Here is a 13,458-nt window from a genome sequence, read left to right as displayed (position 1 = left end):
GAAAGAAATTTTTGTGATGTTTTCTACCAGGTGGATTAAAAATAATAAGAAATTTTTCGTGTGATAAGAACTACTTGTAAAAATTGGGGGATAATAAACATAGTATAATAGGGCTCACAATTAAGTTGATTAAGAAATGTCAGTACCATTTAATGAAAAAATCTCTCTTTTGCTCATATAAACTGTAAAAATGTACTGTTTATAGAGAGTACAGTATTAATGATCTTGGTTACCTCTGCAAGGAAGAAATAGAATGGGGCTAGTGAAGGATTTTATCTGTATCCATCTCTAATGTTGAATTTACAGATCTGGAATATTTTAATCTTTTGGCATGGTAGACACAGGGCTACTTGTATTTTCAGCTGTCTATTTTGAAGCCTGTATCTTTTTTGTTTAAAAAATTTATGAGAATGCACGGGTAGTTCAGTGGTTAGAATGCCTGCCTTCCATGCAAGAGACCCAGATTCGATTCCCAGACCATGCACACACACAAAAAATTTATGTACTTAAAGTGATTTTTGTCCTTTAAGTCTCATACCTATTCTTATTAAGTATATTCCTACTTGATTTTTTGTTGTTAATTTGGGGGAACAACATTTTTTAACATATGTCCTTTTATTTGACAGTGCTTATCTGTATAAAAAGTAGCCGCTACTTCAAAAGAATGCCAATGAAAATATGATCTCATTTCTTGATTCTCAAATTGAAAAAATTTTTGTCAGTGATTGTGAAAATGTAGTGAAATAGAAATGAGATTAAACTTTTATGGAGGACATTTTACTTTTAAAAGCCCAAAGCATTAATAGTCATACTCTAGTGAATTAGAGTATGGTGTAACACAATTTGAAAGAAACATACAATCATTATATACTAATGTTCCAAAATTGGAAAACCCTCAAATGTCTAGCAAGAGGACATTCACTTAATAATTGATAATATAGCCACTTGATGGAATACTATTTAGTCTAAAAATTATGTTTTACAAGAATATTTTTAAGGGTTTTATAAAATGTTTACAAAAGGGTGTTAAATAGAAAAGTAGTTATAAGACACTAAGTGATATCAGTTCAATTATTAGAGATATGAAAAAATTGAGGGAAACAAAACTCATTCATGAAAAGACATGTAGCAGATTCGTGTGGTTTTTAATTGAAAAATTGGATACTGAATCATGCTGTTCTAGAAGTAGATTGTTATTTTTATTGCTTGTATGATTTTGTTGTTCTGAGTTGCAATTGTGATCCTTTGGTTTTTTCAAAATAGATTAAAGGTAGACTAAAGATTTCCAAATTTGTATTATTTGGAAGTTTTGCCACTGTGTTTGTTGTTAAATCATTTGTTCATGTTAAATAGCTATACAGAAATGGATCCAGTTATCATTGCCTCTGAAGGAGTAGAAAAGTTCAAAAATGAAAATTTTGAAATTATTATTGTTGATACAAGTGGTCGCCATAAACAAGAAGACTCTTTGTTTGAAGAAATGCTTCAAGTTGCTAATGCTATAGTAAGTAACTTACTGTGTAAAACTGCTATACTTTAATTTAATTATAACCACTGGTTGAGTTTATGATGAATATAAATTATTCCGTGTCTGTAAGTCAGGAATTTATTTCTGTTTTGAATACCTGTATCTTTGTGATAGGAGCTTAATCTGATAATTTTTCATTTCCATTAAATATGAAATTTTCATAAGTACGAAAAAATTTTCCTTTCTGACTGAATTATCCTATTTATATGTATAGGAAAAGTCAGCATAAGCAATACTTATGATTAACCCTTAATGTTAGTCTAATTTCCCCTATAAATTATTTAAATGCAATTTATAACATTTACTTTAAACAAAATGTGAAAGTTTTCCAAATGATGCATCTAAAGAATATTAATCATTATTTAGTGTCTCTTGTTTGAAATTATGATGAAAATATCTTGGGGACAAGAAACAGTTTATAAGTATCTATAGCATGTATTAGGAAGCCATGTTCAGCCTTTGGGGTGTTGGCAGTTATTCTTTGATTACTGATTAACGATGAGTTTCTTTTTAACTGTGCCTTTATTTTGTCCTAGTTAACCATATCTCAGGGCAGTAGTGTTACTCAATTTTTTAATTCCTTTTGGTTTCAGTGCATGCTCTTGTTCTTTTTTTACTTTTCTCCGATTTCCTTTTGCTGTTCCTTTTGCCTACAGTGCCCTTCCTGCAGGTCTTTGCGTAGCTGTTTCCTCTTGACTCATGTCTTAGCTCAAATATTACTTCTAGAGAGGGCTTCTCTGATTATTCTACATAAAGAAGCCTCCTACACTTAAAATCTGATCTTCTTTGTACCATATTAATAGCTATAAATTTAAAATGATTATTTACCTGTTTATTGTCTATCTGTTCTGTCTAGAATCTAGGTTCCATGAGGGCAAGGATTTTCTTATTTACCACTTTTTCTTAAGTACCTATACAGTACCTTATACATAGTACTCCTTCAACAAATATATATTGATTGAATGAGTAATTATTTTTAGTAAATATTGTTCTATAAGGTAGAATGATGAAATCTGTTTAAGATCAGTGAAAATATGTGTCTTTTCTATTTAAACTTTCTAGCAACCTGATAACATTGTTTATGTGATGGATGCCTCCATTGGTCAGGCTTGTGAAGCCCAAGCTAAGGCCTTTAAAGATAAAGTAGATGTAGCTTCAGTAATAGTGACAAAACTTGATGGCCATGCAAAAGGAGGCGGTGCTCTGAGTGCGTAAGTGTCATTGGTGCTGTCATTTTATGTCTTGAGGTTATTTGCTATGTGTTTGCATTTATGGCATTCTAATTGATAATATAAAAAAAATGCCAATAATGAACCTAATATGATCTATACAAGAAGTTTAAATAGAAACAGAATTTGAGAAGTTCTCTGTTACTTCTATTTTATCTGGTAAAAAGAAACTTGAGCTATGTACCTTTGTTTAATTAGTTTTGGAAATCTGCTGGAAATTTTATTTTTTGAGGTTTGTTTTCTTTTTTTGTGTGTAGGGTTGCAGCCACAAAAAGTCCAATCATTTTCATTGGCACAGGAGAACATATTGATGACTTTGAACCTTTCAAAACACAGCCTTTCATCAGCAAACTTCTTGGTATGTATAGTGGTGGGGATCTGGCAAAACTTCCCAAAAATAGGATGGATCTTTATAACAGATCAGGATTTAATCCTGCCTATTCACTAGCTAATTTGGAAAAATAATTTCCTTCTATGGCTTATCTTCCTCATCTGTGAAGTAGGGATGTTGGTTGTCTGCTTCATATGATTAGAGTGGTAAAATGAGATACCAACTGGAAAGTTCTTTGGAACAGTTTTATAGCATAATACAAAAATATGTGGTGGTAGTAGTACCAATATTATATATATATTGTATGCTATGTGATGGGGTTTACATTTCATTATTTTCCTTGTAAATATCCCATTATCCTAGCACCATTTGCTGATTTTTTGGGGGGAGTGCATGGGCAGTAATAACAGTATTAATGTTATAAAACATATTTTAAATGTGTCAAGGTGTTATAGTTAGCATGGGATTTGGATTTAAGACCTTGGCTAGTTGTCACTTCTTTGCTGCCACTTAACCTCTCTAACTTTTCTCCTCTGTAAAGTATGAGGAATACCTGACTTGTCTACCTCATAGGTTTATTATGTATGTGAATGTATTTTATGTAACATAAAGCAGAGTTTGCTACTAATTGGCAGTTTTTCTTTAATGGATCTTATAGGTATGGGTGACATTGAAGGACTGATAGATAAAGTCAATGAGTTGAAGTTGGACGACAATGAAGCCCTTATAGAGAAGTTGAAACATGGTATGTGAGTGACAAAAAACTATTTATCTCAATGTCTTCTTTTGGATGAATCTACTATTTATTTGTTTGAAATGATCATATCTGTTGTTAGAGTCAGTTCTTCAAATGTTTATGACTTCAAATGACTTATGTACAAATCATTTTTAATCTTAGACGTCTGAGCATTTATAGAATAACTAACTTTGTTTTTACTTTTGTAGTCAAATGGCCTTAAGATTAAAATTGAGACTTTCATTGAGTTCCTTGAAATAAAACAGGTTAAAAGTGAATTAGAACAGGCAGTGCAAGGTTAGTTTAGTGGTAGAATTCTCGCCTGCCATGCAGGAGACGTGGGTTTGGTTCCCAGACCAGGTTCGGTACCCACCCCCAACTTCCCCAAAAATGGATTAGAACAAAGAGGAAGTTATGTACTTATTAAGATACTTAATTAGTTTGAAAAAATTCCTTGGATGATGTAAGTTACTAAAATTCATGTAATTAAATAATTAACAACCTTAAATATATCATTTATCTAAAGAAATTGAATGTTACATTAAATCTTCCTCATGTCCAGATGGTTTCCCCAGTTCATTTTCCTGATTATTAAAGAAAAAATAATACCAATTTTTTAAAAAAAGTGAATTAGAACAAACTGTTTACTTATAAAGTTTTATGTATATTAAAATATATAAAAAGAAATTTAAATAATGAGGTTAATTATATACACACATTATTTTTTTCACTCCACATTGGAGTTCTTTTTATTTCTGAGTAGTGTTTCATCTGTACTTTATCCTTTTTCTTGGTTGTGGACATCTACACTTTTATGGAACACCAAATAATTTTCTGAAGTGATTTTCTGATGTGGAGCGTTTCAACTGCTCCACATTCTCTTTTAGTTGCAGTTGTTAAGCTTTTAAATTTTAGTCATTTTAGTGGGTATAGCTCAACTGCCTTGTTTTCAAATTTCTTGTGTATTTCTATATGCCCATCTTTTCTTCTCTAGAATAAGATGTTTCTTTGTATCCATGTTTCTCTAAAGCACTCTTGATTTTGCTCATAGTTATGTGTGCTTTAAGATGAACCCATGATTAATGAAAAAAATTAGTTTTATTGAATGGAAATGTAAATCCTCTAATATGTCTGAATTATCTAAATTGTATTTCAGGTCAGTTTACATTGCGAGACATGTATGAACAATTTCAAAACATCATGAAAATGGGCCCCTTCAGTCAGATCTTGGTTAGTTATCCTAAACAGTTTATTTCTTCCTGTGTTTGTTCTTTACTAAAATTTCTAAGAATACATGTACTTTCTTTAATTATTTTTGCTATTTGGGTAAAAATTGATGTTTTAAGATAATGTCAAAATTCAAGCTAATATTATATTTTTGAAAATTGAAGATGTATTGAATGTGGACATTCTGAACAATTAATCTTCAATTATTCTTGGTTTGGTTTAAATATGTCTGTTTCAGGGGATGATCCCTGGTTTTGGAACAGATTTTATGAGCAAAGGAAATGAACAGGAGTCGATGGCAAGACTAAAGAAATTAATGACAATAATGGATAGTATGAATGATCAAGGTAAGATGGCAGATTACTTAGGAGAACAATTATCAGCAAATTGAGAGTTTAATGCTGCTATTCTTGTCATATGGAGGAAATTATGGCTGAAAGATTTTTGTTAGGTAGATTTGTAGCAGCTTGAAAGGTCTTCCTCAAAGGATTATAATTATTGATTGATGTCATTATTGAGAGAAATGTTTAGTACATTTTCAGTGAGTTCCATGGGAAGAACACAAATTCTCCATGGTTTTGATAGAAGTAACTTAAAAGAGAGATTCTTCAGTCAACTGAATTTGGGGGGATGCTGTGTTAAACAAACATAAATAAATTTATTTATTTTGACTGTCCTCAGAGCTTTAATTCACTAATGTGCTTTGGAAGTTTGTAAGTCAGGGATACTATAAGTAATGTTTATAAATTTCTTTTGCTATAAAACCCTCAAGATTCAGTCTTCTCAGAGGTACACTTGTCTATCTCTGTAATCCTATACTACACTCATGACTGTTCTTCTCCCTTCATGCTTCTTTTCTTATGGTGGTCAGGGACGTTGAGGGGGCAGTGCATGGGCTGGGAACTCTTCATGCTTCTAGAAGGACCTCTCCATCAGTAAAATACTTTTGTAGATCCTCTTCCCTCCTTATTTATGATTTTTTTCCCCATCACATACAAATATTCATAAGATAACATTTTCTTAGCCTTCCCTCTTTCCCTAGCGTTTAGTATGTCTCTATCACTTTTCACTCAAACTATTTAAAAGAACAGTTTGTAGTCTTTTCAAACCACTAAAATCTCTTCCCACTATAACTCTGATATAGATCATGCAAAGGTCTCTAATAACCATGTTTGTCATCTACCCTAGTGTGTACTTTTCATTTCCCTTGACTTCTACAACATTGGATGTTGTTAATCACCTTTTCCATCATACCAGTCTCCTTGCTTTTTACCCTTAACTTTCTTGTTACTTGTTCTTTCACTTCTTGTTCACCCCTTAAATGACTGTATGCTTCAGGATTCTTTTCTCAGCCAGTTTTTCTTGTTATTTTGCCCATTTTCCTGAATGATTCATCCATTTCTGTGCTTTATGTACTACCTGATTGATTGATGCTTATTTTTTGTAGTCTCTTCATGTTTTATGAGCTCCAGACCTTGATAATAACCCACATAAAATTGTGCTTCTCTCATTTTTGTATATTCAACACCACAAAACTTTTGGCATTTAGGATGAATAATTGCAGATACATCAAGTCTAAGTATTTTACACATATTAATCCATTTGTCCTCACAGCAACTTTTTTTTTTTACATTTTTATACAATTTTATTGAAATATATATTCACATACTATGTACTCATCCAAAGTGTACTATCAGTGATTCACAGTATTGTATAGCTTTACATTCATCATCATAATTGATTTTTGAACATTTTCATTACTCCAAAAATGAAAATAAAAAAATAAAAGTAAAAAAGAACACCCAAATATCCCATCCCCCTGTGCCTACCTATTATTTATTTATTTATTTATTTTTCTTATTTTCTTACTCATCTGTTTCCACACAGTATAAAGGTAGTGTCACAAGGTTTTCACAGTCACACAATCATACCTTAAAAGGTCTATAGTTATGCAATCATCTTCAAGAGTCAAGGCTATTGGATTACAGTTCAGCAGTATCAGATATTTCCCTCTAGCTACTCCAATACACCAAAAACTGAAAAGGACTATCTATATGCTGCATAAGAATAACTTCAGAATGACCTTTTGACTATTTGAAATCTCTGAGCCACTGAAACTTTATTTTGTTACATTTCTCTTCTTTTCATGCCACCCTAAATTTACTGGGGTCTACTTTCTAATAATTTCTGCTCTTATCTTTGTCTCTACGTTTCCGCAGTAGTTCACACCCTCATATTTCTTACCTACTAACATTTCCTTTTTGTTTTGTCGCTCCTTTTTTTGGTCTTCCTTACTACCATCAGAATGGTCTTTCTAAACATACCAGTTCTGTGATCAAAATTGTGGCTCAATAGTTCTTTATCATTTTAATATGAATTCCAAGCTCCAAGGCATGGCATTCAAGTCCTTTATTATAATCTTGTTCTTACTTTCATTTGCGCCTTCTTAAATCTGTAGGTTTTTCCCAATGCTGTGTTCCTTCCATGCAAAACTTCTTTTCACTTATTCTACGAAGACATGTTCTACTTCCTTTCTGTTCTTTACTAACTCATACTTGTCCTTTAGGACCACTCAGCTAAAGGGAAACCACTAGTATGAAACTTTTTCCTGTTTTCTATTTTTTCTTAAGTCCTTTCCCACTTATTGCTTAACTCTGTCATACTGCTTGCCATAGTGTGCATTTATTGCAGTTATTAGTTTAATCTGTTTTGTCCCACTTAATTTGAGTTCCTAGAAGGAATGGGATGCATCTTTCCTAAATATTTTGTAACAGAGATATAGGTGTGTTTTTTTTTTTTTCTCACATGAGCAGGCACTGTGAATCGAACCTGGGTCTCTGGCATGGCAGGTGAGAACTCTGCCTGCGGAGCCACCATGGCCCACCCAAAGATACAGTTTTAAAGCATTTATTAAACAGATTTACAGGTTTTAATTGACTAAAACTTTATTATGAGATAATTTTGTTTAAGTTACATTGTATTGGTGATCAGTCTTCCCTTGGATTTCAGTTCACTTCTGTACAACATCCTTAGAGGGATATAGACTAATTAAAACATGTATATAGGAAATTTGGATGTTCAGTGGGGTTCTAGGCCATTGCATAAAAGAAGCGTCAAAAGCGTTAGTTATGTGTCACCTAGAGAAAATTCACAGAAGCCATGGTGGCTCTCGAAATTTGAAACCTTATTTTGCATACCTGGCAAAAAGAGATTTAGGTAAATAGGAAAAAGTCACAGGTAATTAGATTCAGTTTTCTATGTGAAAAGATGTACCATAGTGACAACTATACTGAATTGCATAGATTTCTACAGTAGATAATGGTTTATTTCTCCTGGGGATATTAAGACCAAGGCTAGATGGCCACATTGGCATATGTAATAGGGAACAAAGAAATAATGGAAATACTGACTAAAATTCATTCCATTTCTAAGATTGTATGCCGCTAAAGCCAGAAAAAACGTGGTTTATAATCTTAAAAATTATTAAAACACGGAGGAAATTAGCTCATTCTTTATATGGTACAGAAAGGATAAAGATTCTACTAAACAGTAATTACTTGATTATAGGAAATATAACATATATTCTGTTGATATTAGCCAGAACCTGCCTCCTTTTTTGCTTGTTTATATAGGCTAAATTTTTTATTTAAAAGGTGACTTAGTCATTTTGGGTAGAACTAAGTGAGCTCTTTTATTCTTTTTTAAAAGGCATCATATACCTCTGGTGACTGGGGGTGGTTGTGGTTGGATATGAGATGTAGAAGAGGTTAGGGTTACAAGTTTTGAAGATTCTCAGAATGTGCTGTTCTAGGACAACTACTTTTGTGCTAGTGTTACTGTTTTTATAGCCTAGGAATATTATAAATTTTATTCCGGATTTAAGTTTTAAAAATCAGAAGCAAATGGGCAAATTGTAACATGTTTTCAATCTCTGTAGTTGTTCGACTGTTATCTCCTTGTTTTTTCCTATATGTTTAGAATATTTCAAAATATAAAAAGGAAAAAATAATTATCTCTTTTGAAAACCTCAGCTAAGTTCTGTAAAGTTATATATTGCTTATTTGCACATAACTGCTTTGATGTTGAATGTTAATTATATATAAGTAAAAACAATTGACTCTTGCCTACAGAACTTGACAGTACAGATGGTGCCAAGGTTTTTAGTAAGCAACCAGGAAGAATCCAGAGAGTAGCAAGAGGATCAGGTGTGTCAACGAGAGATGTTCAAGAACTTTTAACACAATATACCAAATTTGCACAGATGGTAAAAAAGATGGGTGGTATCAAAGGACTTTTCAAAGGTAAGAAAAATAACAAACTCATCATTGGTTATCAGACTGAAAGGAAAGAAGGAAGTTGAGAAACTGAAAATTAAAGCCGTAGAGTACTGCCACTATTGGAAAATTCACTGAATTTCGTTATATTCACATACTTCTAGGATTTATATCATGATCTATGAGTTATCTGTTTTGGGATTCAAGGTAATGGGCATTAATTTTGTGGGAAAAATCCAACATAACTGACTTTACTTTTATGAATATGTAACACACATATTCCGAAAATTTGGAGAATATAAGAAGGTTTAATAGGTAAAGTTTTACCTATTGCCTTTACTTCACAGAGAATGCCATGGGTCCTATTGCAAATAACATTTGATATAACTTCTGTTTTTGTCTGATGTACAATGACTATTTTTCCATATTTTCAAATAGTCTTCAAAATAATACTTTTTAAACCACTGAACAGTATTCCACTTATGAATGTATGTTTAGCTTCATGCCTCTTTGTTGGACATTTAGACTGATTCTAGTTTAGCAATATAATTATTTTGTGACAGACATTCATGTGTATCTATTTTTATGCCTATTTACATTTCCATTAGGACAAGATCCCATGAGAAATGACCATTTTTAAGGCTTTTGCTACTTATTTTATTTCTAGATTATCTTTCAGCTGTGTTGCACAGATTTATGCTTGTTAGTAATGAAATGAGAGCTTCACTTTCTGTATGGTCTTCCATGAGGCCAGGAATTTTGTCTGTTTTGATAGAAATATAATAGGTACTGAATATATTTTATAATAATTCATTATCATTTCCAACTTAATTGTCAAATATTTTGGTTTTTTAAAATTACGATTAAGTATAAAATTTCTTCATACATTTGGTGGTTTGGATTTCTTTTGTAAATTAGCTGTTGATGTTCTTTGTCCATTTGTTCTATATTTTTCCCTTATTTTATTTATTTATTTTTGGGTGCATGGGCCTGGAATCAAACCATATCTTCCACATGGCAGACAGATATTCTACTACTCAACTACCAGCCTTATTTCTTTGTAAAAACTTTAAAATCCTTGATTTCTGCCTATAATTATTTTTTCTCTATTTTTTGATTGCCTTTTATATTTGTTTATAGTTTTTAATTAACAGCCGTTCTCATTTTTAATGTCAACAAGCCTATCTATCTTGCCTTTATGGGTTATTTTATGCTCATAAAAGCCTTCCCCATTCTTATATCATGATAGTCATGATATAAGATTTTCTCCTAGTCTTTTTTTTTTTTTTTTACATGGGCAGGCACCAGGAATTGAACCCAGGTCTCTGGCATGGCAGGCAAGAACTTTGCCTACTGAGCCACCGAGGCCTGCCCTCTCCTACTCTGTTTTATTTTTAAACTTTATTTTTTTGCATTACTTTTTATTCTATGTGGTATGTATTTTGCTGTGTGTTCTGTGAGGTAAGAAGATCATTTTGTTTTTCCAAAGAACTAAGCAATTGTCAACTGTCCAGTCCTCCTTTTTTAAAAATTTTTAAATTTTCCATAAAGTCAACAAGTATTAAAATAAATTTATTTCAAAAAGATGTTGGCTAAGAATGTCCAAGTATGAACAATATCACTGAATAGCTCTTTTTTTTTTTTTGTCCTAGAGTGCTTCTCTTTTCATTGGTGATACATTTTACTATGGAGTTTTGTTTAAATGTGTTAAAATTCCCTGAGAAATGAGTCGCATTATTTGTTATCTAAAGTGTTTCACTGTCTTTTAAGAGGTTCTTAGATATAACAAATATTCACATTTTTGAATATGCATATTCACTTGGTAATCCAATCTTTCTTCATGTTAATAACCACTGTATAGAGTTTTGCTTATAGTGACTTATTCACAAGCATAAATAAAATAAAAACAAAAAGTATAGCCTTTACAAAAGTTCCTTAAATGTTCCTTAATTGCATAAGGATAGAATTTAACCTGTTCTTCCTAAAAAATATGTATTGAATTGAGAATGAAGACCAAAAGAGGATATATAGAAATAATTATGTTAGCGTGATTACTGTAAGTGATTTTTTTTGTACTTAGTCAATTGTCAAACTTTCTATGATAACCTGATTTTATTACTCATTTTTTTTCTATATTACTCATTTTTTTTCTTTTTCAGGTGGTGACATGTCTAAGAATGTGAGTCAGTCTCAAATGGCAAAATTGAATCAACAAATGGCTAAAATGATGGATCCAAGAGTTCTCCATCACATGGGTAAATATGAAGTGGTTATCAGCTTGTAATCTACAGTTTGATTTATAAGAGTTGATTTTAAGTCACAAACTCTCTGTTGTGACATTATGAAAATCTGCCTCAAACATGTATACTTCAAGGAAATGGCCATCTGAATCATAAGTTGAATGGTTGTAATAGTACTGTGTAAACTTAAATTTTATTCATTTCTGTATTGCCACCTGTGTGATTTTTGAGCACCCTTCATAATTATTGTTAATACTTGTTCTATTTTGAAACCTGGGTATTTTCAAAGATGGAATTTTGAAATCATATAAGTCTTTTGAATCCAAGTTCCACTTTTACAGTTTAACCTGTGAAGACTTTTTTAACCTTTCTGAACCTCACCTTTTCAGTCAGATTACAGATAATAACTCATCAGGAAACTGAAAATTAAATGAGCTAATGTATATGAAAATGTGCAGTACAGCACTGGCCATATAGTAGACGTTCAATAAATGGTGAATTTTTTTCTTCCTATAAGTCCTATGAAATAACCCCATTGAAAACTTTTTACATAATTTAATAATATTTACAATAAGACTCTTATACTTCCCAGAAGAAATTTTTATTAGATTTATTTCTACCTGCTGTTTGACAGGTACTGTTCTAACTTTTTGAAGTCATTTATTTGTTACAAAAACTCCATGGCATAGATTATTCATTCTGTATGATGAGGATACTGGTGATAATACAGATTTTTAGTTGGTGTGTTCTTTAAGGTTGATGACTAAATTGCACTCAGCACCCAGTATTTTTTAGAAGTTAATACCCTGCTTATACAAAAGCAATAAATATTTAAATTTCTGCTTAATACTTTTCTGTTTTTACTCTACTTTCATTCTAGGTGGTATGGCAGGACTACAGTCAATGATGAGGCAGTTTCAACAGGGTGCTGCTGGCAATATGAAAGGCATGATGGGATTCAATAATATGTAAAGAGGATGCCTTAATATAAACTGACTCTGCTGATTGCATTATTTGCTGAGACCTCAGCGTTTCCCTCCTTTTTAAATGGGAAAAAAAAGAGTATTTTTCTTGCCTTTCTGACCTTTTTCTTTTTCTTCTTGTCTTTTTTCTCTTCCCTCTTCCCTTTTCTTTATTTCTTCTCTCCCTCCCTTTGATGTAAGGGAGTAATATATATATATTTGGGGGGGGGGAATCATTATATTTTTGCTTTAGATTTCCTTCTATTAGTTTTCACCATCATAACACTTCTTAAGTTAAACAAATCATGATGTAAAATTTTAGTACTTAAAGATTTTTAATTGTCTCAGAGACCAAGCATTACATTTGTTAACAGTTCTGGTCAGCAGTTACATGATGTCTCAATAAAAGTGCTGTAAAAATAAATTTCAAAGTGGTTTTAAGTTAACGAGTTGTTCACTTTATGTTTTCAGATTATCATTGTAGTACGTAAAACTGTAGATTGAAAAGCCAATAGATACATATTTAAAACTATGCCTGGAAATATAACTTAAAAAGAATTATGATTATAATAACTTAACCATGAGTGTTAGGAATCTTAAATTAAAATTGAAAACTTGGTTATAGTTCACAATATGTGTTTTTTATATAACTTGCATTTTTTATCTCATATTTTTAAAGCCTTAATGGCAATATTTGGTTTCTTTAAAGCCAGATTTTTTGTGTTTCTTACATCCCAAAAATATACTTGAAGAAACTGGTACGCTTTGATGATAATTACTAGTGTATAGACCTGTTAATGGGGAAATACTTGCAGATATTAGGCTCTCACAGTAATTAAAAGTGATGAGACTATGATCTTGTTATTGCTTACCTTGGATTGCTGGCCAGTTCATTTAGAATTGTGGATTTTAAATAAATCACAAATGAATT

At 31.6% G+C, this 13,458-nt stretch overlaps 1 protein-coding gene across 7 annotated transcripts in view; it reads left to right on the top strand.

Moving 5' to 3' along the window:
* The window catches only part of SRP54 (signal recognition particle 54), a 75,453-nt gene extending 62,502 nt beyond the window's left edge, over window positions 1–12,951 (top strand). For all 7 annotated transcript variants that reach the window (XM_077126960.1, XM_077126957.1, XM_077126958.1 and 4 more), the window contains 9 exons: window positions 1,354–1,504; window positions 2,591–2,739; window positions 3,015–3,115; window positions 3,747–3,833; window positions 4,981–5,054; window positions 5,290–5,398; window positions 9,182–9,352; window positions 11,485–11,580; window positions 12,446–12,951. In XM_077126960.1, the coding sequence (XP_076983075.1) occupies window positions 1,354–1,504; window positions 2,591–2,739; window positions 3,015–3,115; window positions 3,747–3,833; window positions 4,981–5,054; window positions 5,290–5,398; window positions 9,182–9,352; window positions 11,485–11,580; window positions 12,446–12,537 (1,030 nt within the window). In that variant the 3' untranslated portion in view covers window positions 12,538–12,951. The remainder of the gene's footprint in view (window positions 1–1,353; window positions 1,505–2,590; window positions 2,740–3,014; window positions 3,116–3,746; window positions 3,834–4,980; window positions 5,055–5,289; window positions 5,399–9,181; window positions 9,353–11,484; window positions 11,581–12,445) is intronic.
* Window positions 12,952–13,458: the final 507 nt, after the last annotated feature.

This window comes from Tamandua tetradactyla, chromosome 14 (assembly GCF_023851605.1).
Source record: "Tamandua tetradactyla isolate mTamTet1 chromosome 14, mTamTet1.pri, whole genome shotgun sequence".
Classification (NCBI taxonomy): domain Eukaryota; kingdom Metazoa; phylum Chordata; class Mammalia; order Pilosa; family Myrmecophagidae; genus Tamandua; species Tamandua tetradactyla.
The sequence above is the reverse complement of the archived record's forward strand: the minus strand, read 5'-3'. Positions and strand labels throughout refer to the sequence as shown.